The following is a 14,420-nucleotide window of genomic DNA, read 5'->3' on the forward strand; positions in this document are numbered from 1 at the left end:
GGTTGAAAGCCAAATGGTTGAAGTGCTTATTACTTATTAAACAATTTGCCAATGAAGTGCTTATTACTTATCAAACATTTACCAAGTATTGATGCTAACTGGAAATACAAAACCACAGATAAAACCCGCCCTTGGGAAGCTTACATTTTACTGGGGAAAATATGTAGAGAAGTGGTGGTGAGGGAAAGACATTTTGATTAAGAAAGTCAAGGGAATGAACCAGTCTCACAACTTGTGTTAGAGGAAGAACAACTTTAAGATGACTGTCTACCCATTATATCATCCTTTTATTTGAAATACACTAGTAACTGCAGTTCATAATTATGCCAAAACCACTAGAATCATTTCCCCCCCCCCTTTCACTGATACAGAATAATGTAGTTGAGAGTACAGAACTTGGAGCTGGGAAATTCCAGACCTCGTGAGGATTAAATGAGATGTTGTGTATAGAGTACTTTGCAGACCTTAAAGCAACGGTCGGCAACCTTTTTGGCCGTGAGAGCCATAAAGGCCTGTGGAAGGAGGAGGATGGAGGCAGAAGGCCCTGGAATAGGGGGCAGGTGCTGAAGGGCCCCCTGGGGCACATCCTGGGGCTCTGCCCGGACTGGCAGGTCAGGAGATGGAGTCAGATATGGCTCGAGAGCCATAAGTTGCCGACCCCTGCCTTAAAGTATTATAAATTTTAGCTGTTATGATTATTAGAAGAGTACATTGTGATATTAGCATTCAGAATTTTTCATAGCTGTACAGTAGTTATTTAAATGTCTCATTTAAAAGGAATTTCTTTATTAAAAAAGCTGACAATAATTGGATTAAATTATGTCATTAGTTTTTCTTGAAATCTTTGAAAATACTTATTTGAAAATAGTTTAATTCTTGCTCTGTAGAAAAATGTATGAAATTTTCTTCAATGACAGTGTATATAAAATAAGTAAGTGATAAATCTGTTTTGCTCTAAAAGTTTAAGCCATAAATAAACTTTCCCCCTCTCTTTAAAATTCCTGCAGGAAAGATTACTCTCCACGATTTAAAGAAATGTAAATTAGCAAATGTTTTTTTCGATACATTTTTCAACATTGAGAAATATCTTGACCATGAACAGAAAGATCAGATTTCTGTAATTAGGGTAAGTGCTATGGAGACTGTGTTATGTTACATATTTACAAATGTTTGTATCATACTAAAATTGTCTGTGCTATTTAGGATGCTGAAAGTGAAGGCCAAGAGCTCTCTGACTGGGAGAAATATGCTGCTGAAGAATATGATATTCTAGTGGCCGAAGAAGCAGCTGGTGACCAATGGAATGATGGGTAAGAGCAATGTTAAAAGGATTAATAAAACTAAAGTAGTTATGTATACTTCTTATATAGTATAAGACTTATATAGTATATGTATAGCATACATATGTACTATATATATAAATAGTACATATAAGACATATAGTATAATGAAGATAGCATAAATATATAAAGTAGGTGAACTGTAGAATGTACCAAATTTGCTCATGTTCAGGTTGAATGCAATAAGAGAATATAGCATTTTAATTAATGTGTCTCTAAAATTAAAATTATAATCTATAGTCTTTGCTGAGCTTGAGGTTACATTCACGTTAGCCAAGTGATTAGTAGGTTTATCCTCCTTTGTTCCTCTTTCTTAAATATAGGAACTCTGCTAAACATCCTTGTTATACAGAAAATGTTGTTATTAGTTACATTTCCATCACTTTATGTTGTTAAGCCTTTATATCAGGACACTTACCTTTGCATGGATATGTATTTTCATGACTGTATATCTAGTATATAAAGGATTGGGAATTAGGAGAAAGCATTGTAGCACTTGAAGAATGTGTTCTCCTGGGGCAGTGATGGGCAAACTATGGCCCGCAGGCCAGATGTGGCCCCTTGAAATGTTCTATCTGGCCATGTGACATTATTCCTAATCTGATGAATACAATGAGTAGGATACAATACAATGAAACTTCAAAAGAGTTGGCTTAGAAACAGACTGATAGATGAGCATTTCCTTTCCTTTGGCCCCCTCTTTAAAACATTTGCCCATCACTGCCCTAGGAAAATAGTCTTTAGAGGAAACAATTTATTGCTACATAACCTTCTGTGCAGACCTCTTTCCTTTTTTGGCCCAGTTCAGTTTCAACTATTCTGGCTACTTTCACTGATTAATTAGGTTACATTAGTTTGCATGAAAACTTTGAATTAATGAATGCCCAAACTAAAAAATTTTTTGAAAAGAATCAACATTTTTATTGAATATTGTTCCTTATCCCTGTTATAAGAACTACTCATTACCCTGTGTAATAAGTACTTGTGTTTGATAAGTGTTTAGTGTTTCTGATGTGCTCATGTTTAAGGAAATGACAATAAAAAGTTGAAGAATCTGAATATGTAGAGCATGAGGTTTAGTTTTTGCTTATTGGAGCAGATTCTAGTCCTAAGTGAATTTATAACATCTTCCAATTTGAATCTAAAATATCTATAAGATTTCTACAGTTGATATAGACCTGCTCTGATAAATAGTATATTCATTTGATGCCATCTGGAAATTGCTTTTGAAGGTTTTTGTATTTCCTTCAGTACCAAATGTTGACCCTTTTTTGAAAATGGGGATAAAATATGCATAGTTCTTCCGAAGCTGTCTTATGTCTAGTATTTGTCAAAGGCATGTACATAGCTTTGGAATAGTTATCCCTTGTGTGAGCAGACTGAGTCTTTTCCAGCCTCTCTCATCTCTGGAATGGATTGATTCATATCATCTAGAAAAAGTATAGAGACCTCAATCTCTCTTTATCATTGTGCCAAAGTAGGAAGGGTGAGCAGAAGCAACATTTATTGGCAGAACATTTGGGCTTATTTATCCCAAAAGGAGCATCCTTCTATATGCACACTACAGAAAAAAAAAATACTTGAAGCCCATTGTATGTAGGGAATAGATGTAGGTTTGGGGAAGGGTTACTAGTACAGTGTAAAGACACCTACTCCTTAATTTGGTATTTAGAATTTTAATAATTAGAAGTTGATTCTTTGTATGTGTCACCTCCATTTTTAAAAATGAAGGACAATGCCACATTTATTATTTAAAATTATGCTGAATTATCATAAGAGTAATGCACTATAGTAACAAAACACTGATATTCCTTCTGTAACCATTATAGGGATTCTGACTTCTCTGACTACTAGCCTGCACAAAGGTCTAGAGTAAGGAATTACTCAGGTAAGGGTATGTTTGCTGGCAAAGAAAAAATTATTGACTTAGGTCTGCATGTTATCTGAAATAGTATAATCCTGAATCCAGAAATAATAACTTTTAATGTCTACCATTATCTCTGGATCACTAACTTTCCACTTTGATCATGTCTTCTAAAAGCATTATATAGAGCTTTACTGTGGAGTCTTTTTGTTCAGCTATTTTAATATCTCTTTGCTATATAATCTTATTTCTGTCTTCAAACCAGAAAAATCTCAGAACCTGCCCTGTTTAATGTGGATTAATTTTCCCAAAATAAACTACAGTAGTGGATTTGTTTGTTATTGTAGTATTTCAGTGTGGTAATATTTTAGACTGATATATATATACACCTTTGTTGTGTCTCTTTGAAACTATAAACATTGTTAATGAGATTCCATTCTAGGGTCTTCCAAGTGTCAAGCCAGTATAGGTTAATAACTGTTAAAATTCCTAATTAGCTAATCAGTCTGTAAATTGAGTACTACAAATGTTTCCATACATAACAACATATTCCCTTAGACTAGAATATAGTCATTAGTGCTACATTGCTGACCTGACTATAACAAGTTATCCACAGTGAATAATTTTATAGACGATAATACATATTTGGGTCCCTGGTAATAATTACAATTAGCTACTTTATATGAAAAATACTGGCATTTAGGAAAGAATAGGAAAATAACGGAATTGAGCAGTGGCTATGTTATTCATTAATCTATTACTTATTTTGTCATAAGTTTGTTTTGACCCCTGATTGATCTCAGGCAATCCCATCTAACCCTAACAACAAAATATGCCTGAATTTTAGAAATCACAATTCAGAACAGTAAAATACATTGAGACAAATTAATTAAAATTAAAATAATTAATATAAAATAATTATGTTGACATTTGTGTGTATTTGTGTTTATTAGATTTTCATGACTTAGCTATAGATCTGTGGGAGATTTAATGCAAATTTGGGAGCCATGACTTATTCCTAATAATACACTTAGCATTTTGGAGGTTGTTTTATGAAGGGAGGAGGGCAGATCTTGAATCATCACCACCTCCTAACAAAAGGATATTTCCTTTGTTGGAGATTTTAAAAAAAGAAGTGGACCAGTTTAAGTAGGAGGTAAACCCAATATTTCAACATCCTTTCAGAAAAGCTTTGACTATAGAATGCATTGAGAGAAGCAGTATGTAAGGTAGATAGGAAAAGCCAGTCTGTGAAGAACTTAAAATGACAAAACAGGAACTTATCTTTCATCCTGGAGGTAGTAAGTAATCATTGGAGTTCACTGAATTGGGAGCTTAGAAGGAAAAAGATCTGTGCTTTGGGGAAATGACTGAGTTGGCTGTGTGGAAGATGGATTAGAGTAGGGAAAAGCTTTAAGGTACAGACAACAGTTAAGCTAATGCATAATTATAAGCAAAAAGGGATATGGACCTAAATTAGGTTGGGATTCTGAGTGAAAAGTAGAGAACATAATTTAAGACATATTGCAGTAATGGAAACAGGCTTGGGAATTGATTAGATATGTAGGATTAAAAGTGAAGAGTCAGGCAGAATACAAGGCTGAAAATGTGAGTGACTGAAAGAATAACAGTACATCCACTGAATTTGAAATAGTTGAACAAACAGTATGAAGTGTCCAATCCTGACCAAGTACTCTCTCTGAACCAGTGGCATTGGCCTTCTTGCTGTTCCTTGATCTTGACATATCTCCTAACTTTTCACTGGCTGTCTTTCATGCCTGGAATTCTCTTCCTCCTCATCTCCTAATTTCCTGAGCTTCCTTCCAAGTCCCAAATAAAATCCCACTCTCCACAGGGGGACTTCCCTAATCCTCCTTGGCCCTTCTGTATTGATTTTCTTGTTTGTCCTGCATATACCTTGTTTGTACATAATTGTTTGCATATTATCTCCCTTGACTAGATTATGAGTTCCTTAAGATTGTTTTGTTGTTAGGATTTTTTGTTTTTGTCTTTTTTTGTATCCCTAGCATAGTGCTTGGCACATAGTAGATGCTTAATAAATGCTTCTTGATTTAGCCCTAGAGTTAAGGAAAGAGAGACTATGGCTGGGTTAGAGATCTTGCAGTCATTTGCATAAGGATGAAAATTGAATTCATGGACACTTAGGAGGCAACCAGATGAAAGGAACAAAGAGAAGAAAGATAAAGAGGTCCAGAACAGAACCTTGTGTTTGTTTGTGAGTATGACATGGACAATGAACAAGCAAAGGAGACTAAGTTGTAGTCAGACAGGTAGAACTAGGAGAATAATGTTTTGAAAACCTAGATAAAGGATAATCCTGAAGGAGAGAGTAATCAGCAGTGCAAAATTCTAGAGAGAAGTTAAAAAGGATGAAAATTTAGAAGAGGCCATTAGATCTGGCAATTAAGAGATCATTGGGAGGCAGTGAGGTAGCTCAGTAAATTGTAAGCCAGGCCCAGAGATGGGAGGTCCTGGATCCACATTTGGCCTCAGACACTGTGTGACCTTGAGTAAGTCATGTAACCCCCATTGCCTAGCCTTTACCCACTCTTCTGCCTTAGAACCAATACACATTATTAATTCTAAGATAGAAAGTAAAGGTTTAAAAAAATACAGAAAAACCTATGAACTGGTACTCACTGACCCCGAGTTCACTAGGCACTCCTCCTTTAACTTCACTTACTACTGGTAGTGAGGCTGCATTAACAGACCCAAATACCCAACATAGGTTGACAACAACCCATTTCTTCCACCCCTTTCCAGTGCCATGCAAACCACCTAGCTCCAGTCTGAGGAAGTTTACCCAGGCCAAAGCAGAATTAACAGCTTGCATAATAAAAAATAATTGGTAGAAGAGAAAAACTTGAATCTGCAATGACAAAAAAGAGAATGATAGATTAGGATTGCAAATATACCTAAGTGAAGGTACATCTAGAAAAGAAATAAAAAACAATAACATGAAAATAGTCTCACCCTACAAGCAAAACATACTTATCTCAAAAGTAGTATATGTAGAGAAAACTACAAAATCAAAGGTCTCCAAGAAGAATATCACAGGACAAAAAAACTTAACACCATGTAATATAGCAAAATAGTAGAAGACTACTTCCCCAAACCTCCTAAACATAGAAAATAAAATATCAATGGAAAGAATTCATTGAAAAACCCCAAGGCTGCAAACTTCAAGATGTATGGTGGTTACATTAACAATTCAGCTCGGAAACAATAACTTCTTCAATTGGCCAGGAAAAAACACATCAGAGTCCAAAGAAAGGAAATTAAAAGACTGTACCCGCTAGAAAATGCAGGAGAAAAATGGAATCCTATGGAAGACTTCTGAGCTTAACTGTAAAAGAAAAAAGATGGCCATCCAGTAATAAAAAGACATTTGAAACATTCTTTGAAAGAAAACTAGACCTAAAAAGATGACGTGCTTCTTGAGTATTCCAAACAGCAGAAATGCAGGAGGGAAGAAATGCAGCATCCAAAAACAGCAACAGAGTCAGAGGAGAGTGGCCAGTAAGGCTTTTTTTCGAAGTTTACACATGACAAGGGTAAAGGTAGAAATCTAGTGGAGGTAATCGTAAAGAGGCAGGCCCAGAGCATTATGGACAGAACCTAGTAAACCCTGCCTATAGGCAAATATATATATATATATATATATATATAATTTTTTTTTGTGGGACTATATTACAGTATGGGGAGGGAGGGTACATGAAGGGAGGAGAAGGAGGGAGAGGGCTAGAGAGGTATGAATAATGTGCCTAGGTCAGATCAGACTGCATACATGTTATATGCTAACAAAACTGAAAACACAGAAGAAACAAAGGAATACTTAAGAGACCATATAGAGCTCTTAAATAACCTAGTCTCAGAAAAGAAAATATATATTTTGCTAGAAAGGAGCTACAAAAGAAAAAAAAAACCTGCTCTTCTGTTAGGTTCACAGGAAAACTCTTAAAGAAGTTAGTACTCATGCTTCACAAATTCTCAAAAAATGAGAAAACATCCTATCAGAATCCTTTGATAAGACAAATTTAGTCCTAATTAGAGAAAGACAAAACATGGAAAGAAAAACCACAGGCCAAAATCATTAATGAACATTGACTCAAGAATTTTAAACAAAATCCAACTGAAATAAATTACAACTTATCGAAGAAATCATTCATTATGACCAAGAGGGATTTTTATACCAGGGATACAAGAATGATTCAACATTAGGAAAACTATCAACATCATCCCATTAAAAACTATAGCATCCAAAAATCATATGATCATCTCCATGATGCAGAAAATATCACAATAAAACACAACACTTTTATTTTTAAAACCTTACAAAGTATAGGCTTAGAGGTCCCTTTTAAAATGTCATAAAAAGCATCTATATAAAGCTAAAAAGCAATTTTTATATTCAATAGGAATACAATAGAACCTTTCCCCAAAAATACATGAATCAAGGGTGCTTGCTTTTTTCCATTGTTTTTTATATAGTTCTGGAAGTACTAACAACAGCAATAAGACAAAAAAAAATTAAAAGTTTAAAGACAGGCAAAGAAGAGACAGAACTATCCCTATTTGCTGATAATAGGATGTTTTGCTTGGATAATCCTACGGAATCAGTAAGGATATTAATTGAAACCAATTTGTGAAAAATAAGTCCTCAAAACCTAACAGCATTTCTATAATAACAAAACACAGAAAGTAAGAAAATAAGAAATCCTATTCCAAATAACTACAAATGCATAAAATATGAGGATTTATTTCCAAAAGAACACAAAAGGCCTAGATAAATTCAATCACAAAGCACTTTTTAAAGAATAGGTGGAGGATTATTTAGCGCTCATGATGAGGCTGTGCTGATGTCATAAAAATTATCAAAATTAACATATACTTTTAATGCTATACCAATCAAATTACTAAGGGCTTGATAATTTTACAGAGTTTGATAAAATAATAAAATTCATTTGGAAAAACAAAGTTTAGAATATCAAAGGAAACAATGAAAAGAAATAAGTGTTGAAGGGGGAATAACACTTCCTGTCCTCAAACTATATTCTAAAATAGCAGTTATCAAAACCATCTGGTCATCATTAAAAAAAAAAAGATTAGTGGAACAGTTGAGACAACTGTTGTAGGCAAATATAAGGTAGGACATAAAGATAGGTAGATAGGAAATAGCAATGCACAGACAACATTCATATCCTACCTTATATTTACCTACCACACAAGGGAGAATCAGAAAGGGAAAAGAAATCTACTTCTTTGATAAAAATCTGGAGGGAAAACTGGAAATCAGTCTGGTAGAAGTTGGGTTTAGGCCAACACCTTACAACTTATTCATGATACATTTTAATTGGATATGCAACCTTAACATTAAAGATCATACTATAAAAGAATAGAGAAATAGATCATATGTCCCGCACAGGTATGGGTTAGAGATAATACTTTTTTTAAAGCTCTAACTTTCTGTCTTAATATCATTTCTTTTTTTTAACCATTTATTAATATTCATTTTTAACATGGTTACATGATTCATGCTCCTACTTTCCCCTTCACCCCCCCTCCCCCCGCACTCCCTCCTCCCATGGCCGATGCACATTTCCACTGGTTTTAACATGTGTCATTGATCAAGACCTATTTCCAAATTGTTGGTAGTTGCATTGGTGTGGTGGTTTCGAGTCCACATCCCCAATCATGTCCACCTCAACCCATGTGTTCAAGCAGTTGTTTTTCTTATATGTTTCCTCTCCTGCAGTCCTTCCTCTGAATGTGGGTAGCATTCTTTACCATAAATTCCTCAGAATTGTCCTGTGTCCTTGCATTGCTGCTAGTACAGAAGTCCTTTACATTCGATTTTACCATAGTATATCAGTCTCCGTATACAATGTTCTTCTGGCTCTGCTCCTTTCGCTGCATCAATTCCTGGAGTTCTTTCCAGTTCACATGGAATTCCTCCAGTTTATTATTCCTTTTAGCACAATAGTATTCCATCACCAGCATATACCACAATTTGTTCAGCCATTCCCCAATTGAAGGACATACCCTCCTTTTCCAGTTCTTTGCCACCACAAAAAGTGCAGCTATAAATATTTTCGTACAAGTCTGTTTATCTATGATCTCTTTGGGGAACAAACCCAATAATGTTATGGCTGGATCAAAGGGCAGGCATTCTTTTATAGCCCTTTGAGCATAGTTCCAAATTGCCAGCCAGAATGGTTGGATCAGTTCACAACTCCACCAGCAGTGCATTAATGTCCCAATTTTGCCACATCCCCTCCAGCATTCATTACTCTCCCCTTCTTTCATTTTAGCCAATCTCCTAGGTGTGAGGTGATACCTCAGAGTTGTTTTGATTTGCATTTCTCTAATTATTAGAGATTTAGAACACTTTCTCATGTGCTTATTGATACTTTTGATTTCTTTACCTGAAAATTGCCTATTCACGTCTCTTGCCCATTTATGAATTGGGGAATGGCTTGATTTTTTATACAATTGATTTAACTCCTTGTATATTTGAGTAATTAGACCCCTATCAGAATTTTTTGTTATGAAGATGTTTTCCCAATTTGTTGTTTCCCTTCTGATTTTGGCTGCATTGTTTTTGTTTGTACAAAAGCTTTTTAGTTTAATATAATCAAAACCATTTAATTTACATTTTGTAATTTTCTCTAACTCTTGCTTGGTTTTAAAATCTTTCCTTTCCCAGAGATCTGACAAGTAAACTATTCTGTGTTCACTTAACTTATTTATACTTTCCCTCTTATATTCAAGTCATTCACCCATTCTGAATTTATCTTGGTGTAGGGTGTGAGATGTTGATCTAAACCGTATTTCTCCCATATTGTTTTCCAAATTTCCCAGCAGTTTTTGTCAAATAGTGGATTCATGTCCCAAAAGTTGGGCTCTTTGGGTTTATCATACACTGTCTTGCTGATGTCATTTACCCCAAGTCTATTCCAATCATCCTCCCTTCTGTCTCTTAGCCAGTACCATATTGTTTTGATGACTGCTGCTTAGTATAGTTTAATATCTGGTACTGCTAGGCCCTCTTCCTTCACATTTTTTTTTTCATTATTTCCCTTGATATTCTTGATCTTTTGTTATTCCAAATGAAATTTGTTATAGTTTTTCCTAATTCAGTAAAGAAGTTTTTTGGTAGTTTGATAGGTATGGCGCTAAATAGGTAAATTAATTTGGGTAGAATGGTCATTTTTATTATGTTAGGTTGTCCTACCCATGAGCAATCAATGGTTTTCCAATTGTTTAGATCCAGTTTTATTTGTTTGGAAAGTTTTGTAGTTGTTTTCATATAATTCCTGTGTTTGTTTTGATTCTTAAGTATTTTATATTGTCTAGGGTGATTTTAAATGCTGTTTCTCTTTCTACCTCTTACTGCTCTAATATGTTGGAAATATATAGAAATGCTGATGATTTATGTGCATTTATTTTGTATCCTGCAACTTTGCTAAAGTTGCTGATTATTTCTACAAGCTTCTTAGTTGATTCTCTGGGATTTTTTAAGTAGACCATCATATCATCTGCAAAGAGTGATAGCTTAGTCTCCTCATTGCCTATTTTGATACCTTCAATTTCTTTTTCTTCTCCAATTGCTACTGCATATAATGCTTGTTGATGGTTTTAGATATATACTGTTTATTATTTTTAGGAAAGGTCCTTCTATTCCTATACTTTTCAGTGTTTTTTTTTTTTTAATTTTTTTTTTAAACCCTTGTACTTCGGTGTATTGTCTCATAGGTGGCAGATTGGTAAGGGTGGGCAATGGGGGTCAAGTGACTTGCCCAGGGTCACACAGCTGGGAAGTGGCTGAGGCCGGGTTTGAACCTAGGACCTCCTGTCTCTAGGCCTGACTCTCACTCCACTGAGCTACCCAGCTGCCCCCTCTTTTCAGTGTTTTTAATAGGAATGGATGCTGTATTTTGTCAAAGGCTTTTTCAGCATCTATTGAGATAATCATGTGATTTTTGTTTGTTAGATTGTTGATATGGTCAATTATGTGGATGGTTTTCCTAATGTTGAACCATCCTTGTATTCCTGGTATAAATCCCACCTTATCATGGTGGATGATCTTGATTACTTGCTGGAGTCTATTTGCTAATATTCTATTTAAGATTTTTGCATCTATATTCATTAGGGAGATTGGTCTGTAGTTTTCTTTCTGTTTTTGATCTACCTGGTTTTGGAATCAGTACCATATTTGTGTCATAAAAGGAATTTGGTAGGACTCCTTCTTTGCTTATTATATCAAATAATTTGTATAGAATTGGGATTAGTTGCTCTTTGAATGTCTGATAGAATTCACTTGTGAATCCATCAGGCCCTGTCGATTTTTTCTTAGGGAGTTCTTTGATGCCTTGTTCAATTTCTTTTTCTGATTTGGGATTATTTAGGTATTCTATTTCTTCTGCTGTTAATCTAGGCAATTTATATTTTTATAAGTATTCATCCATAGCTCCTAGATTGTTATATTTATTGCCATATAATTGGGCAAAATAGTTTTTAATGATTGCCTTAATTTCCCCTTCATTACAGGTGAGGTCTCCCTTTTCATCTTTGATACTGTCATTTTGGTTTTCTTTCCTTTTTTTTATTTAGACTGACCAGTATTTGTCTATTTTATCTGTTTTTTCAAAATACCAGCTTCTAGTCTTATTTATTAATTCAATAGTTCTTTTACTTTAGATTTTATTAATTTCTCCCTTGACTTTTAGTATTTCTAATTTAGTTTTCATCTGGGGATTTTTAATTTGCTTGCTTTCTAGTTTTTTAAGTTGCATGCCCAATTTACTAATCTATGCCCTCCTTAATTTTTTAATATATGCACTCAAGGATATAAATTTCCCCCTGAGTACTGCCTTGGCTGCATCCCACAGAGTTTGGTAGGATGTCTCATCATTGTCATTCTCTTCAATGAAATTGTTGATTGTTTCTATGATTTCTTCTTTGACTAACTGGTTTTGGAGAATCATATTATTTAATTTCCAATTAGTTTTTGATTTGCCTGTCCAGGTGCTCTTACTAATTATTATTTTTATTGCATTATGATCTAAGAAGGTTACATTCATTATTTCTGCTCTTTTGCATTTGTTTGCAATGTTTCTATGCTCTATTACATGGTCAATCTTTGTGAATGTACCATGTGCAGCTGAAGAGGTGTATTCCTTTTTGTCCTTATTTGTTTTTCTCCACATATCAATTAAATCTAGTTTTTCTAGGACTTCATTCACCTCTCTTACCTCTTTCTTATTTATTTTTTGGTTTGATTTATCTAGATCTGAAAGAGGAATATTTAGATCTCCCACTATTATAGTTTTACTATCTATTTCCTTCTGGAGCTCTGCCAGTTTCTCCTTTATGAATTTGGGTGCTATGCCACTTGGTGCATACATATTGAGCAATGTTATTTCCTGATTGTTTATAATGTCTTTAATCAGGATGTAATGACCTTCCCTGTCTTTTTTAATCATATCTATTTTTACTTTGGCTTTGTCAGAAATCATAATAGCCACTCCTACCTTCTTTTTCTCATTTGATGCCCAAAAGATTTTGCTCAAGCCCTTAACCTTAAACTTGTGTATGTCCACCCGCCACATGTGTGTTTCTTGTAGACAACATATGGTAGGATTTTGGTTTCTGATCCACTCTGCTGTTTGCTTCTGTTTTATGAGCAAGTTCATCCCATTCATATTCAGAGTTATAATTATCAGTTGTGTATTCCCCAACATTTTGGTATCCTCTCCTAGTTCTACTCCTTCTTACACTATTTCCTTTTAAACCAGTGTTTTGCTTTAAGCCAGTATCCCTTATCCCCTCCTTTGATTAACTTCCCTTTCTACTCCCTCCCTTATTATTCCCCTCTTTTTATTTTTAAAGGTCTAATATATTCCCTCCCCCTTCTTCTCCCTTCCCTTTTTTGACCTCCCCACTCCCCTGCTCCCCTTGGTTTATCCCTTCTGACTTTCTCAGTAGGGTTAGATAGAGTTCTATATCCCAATGGATATAGCTACTCTTCCCTCTCAGGGTTAATTCCACTGAGGGTAAGGTTTAAATATTACCTCTTAATGCTCTCTTCCTCTCCTTCTTATGATAGTATTAATCCCCTCTCCTTCCCATGCCCTCTTTGTGTGTAATAGGATATCCTATTTTTCTTATTCATTCAAGTTTCTCTTGGTGTCCTCTACTATTCACCCCTCTCTTTCCCACTCCCCATATCATCTTAGACCATATAGTACTCCTACCTCTCCCTATGAATAATTCTTGTAATCACTATAATAGGGAAAACTATAATAGTGATTAGAGTTCACTACAGAGAATTATACATAGCATTTCTCCACATAGGAATACAAATAATTAGATCTTATTGAAGCCCTTAAAGAGGCAAATTTAAAAAATACGAGTTTTCTTTCTTTCCCCTTTGTTTCTTATTTACCTTTTCATGTTTCTCTTGATTTTTGTGGTTGGATATCAAACTTTCCATTTAGTCCTGGTCTTTTCTGTGCAAATACTTGGAAATCTTCTATCTTGTTGAAATCCCATACTTTACCCTGGAAGTATATAGTCAGTTTTGATGGGTAGTTGATCCGTGGTTGAAGACCCAGTTCTCTTGCCTTTCTGAATATCATATTCCAAGCCTTGTGGTCTTTTAGCGTGGAGGCTGCCAGATCCTGTGTGATCCTGATTGGTGCTCCTTGATATATCTCAATTGTCTCTTTCTGGCTTCTTGTAAATTTTTTTCTTTTACTTGGAAGCTCTTGAATTTGGCTATTATATTCCTGTGGGTTGTCTTTTCAGGGTCTAGTGTAGAGGGTGATCTATGGATCCTTTCAATGTCTATATTGCCCTCTTGTTGTAGAATTTCAGGGCAATTTTGCTGACTAATTTCTTTTAGTAAGGAGTCCAAATTTCTATTAATTTCTGCTTTTTCAGGAAGACCAATGATTCTCAAATTGTCTCTTCTAGACCAGTTTTCTTGGTCTGTCACTTTCTCGTTGAGATATTTCATGTTTCTTTCTATTTTATCAGTCTTTTGACTTTGTTTTATTTGTTCTTGCTGTCTTGAGAGATCATTGGCTTCTAATTGCTCAATTCTAGCCTTTAGGGACTGGTTTTCGGCTATAATCTTTTGGTTTTCCTTTTTAATCTGGTCATTTCTGGTTTTCAATTTCCTTATCAGTTCA

General features: G+C 34.8%; 1 protein-coding gene across 1 annotated transcript in view; it reads left to right on the forward strand.

Moving 5' to 3' along the window:
* Positions 1-14,420, forward strand: part of PPP2R3B (protein phosphatase 2 regulatory subunit B''beta) — a 123,718-nt gene that overhangs the window by 94,583 nt on the left and 14,715 nt on the right. The window contains exons 11-12 of the mRNA XM_044670401.1: positions 1,008-1,126; positions 1,204-1,310. Coding sequence (XP_044526336.1) covers positions 1,008-1,126; positions 1,204-1,310 — 226 coding nt within the window. The remainder of the gene's footprint in view (positions 1-1,007; positions 1,127-1,203; positions 1,311-14,420) is intronic.

Source organism: Gracilinanus agilis, chromosome 3 (genome assembly GCF_016433145.1).
Source record: "Gracilinanus agilis isolate LMUSP501 chromosome 3, AgileGrace, whole genome shotgun sequence".
Taxonomy (NCBI): domain Eukaryota; kingdom Metazoa; phylum Chordata; class Mammalia; order Didelphimorphia; family Didelphidae; genus Gracilinanus; species Gracilinanus agilis.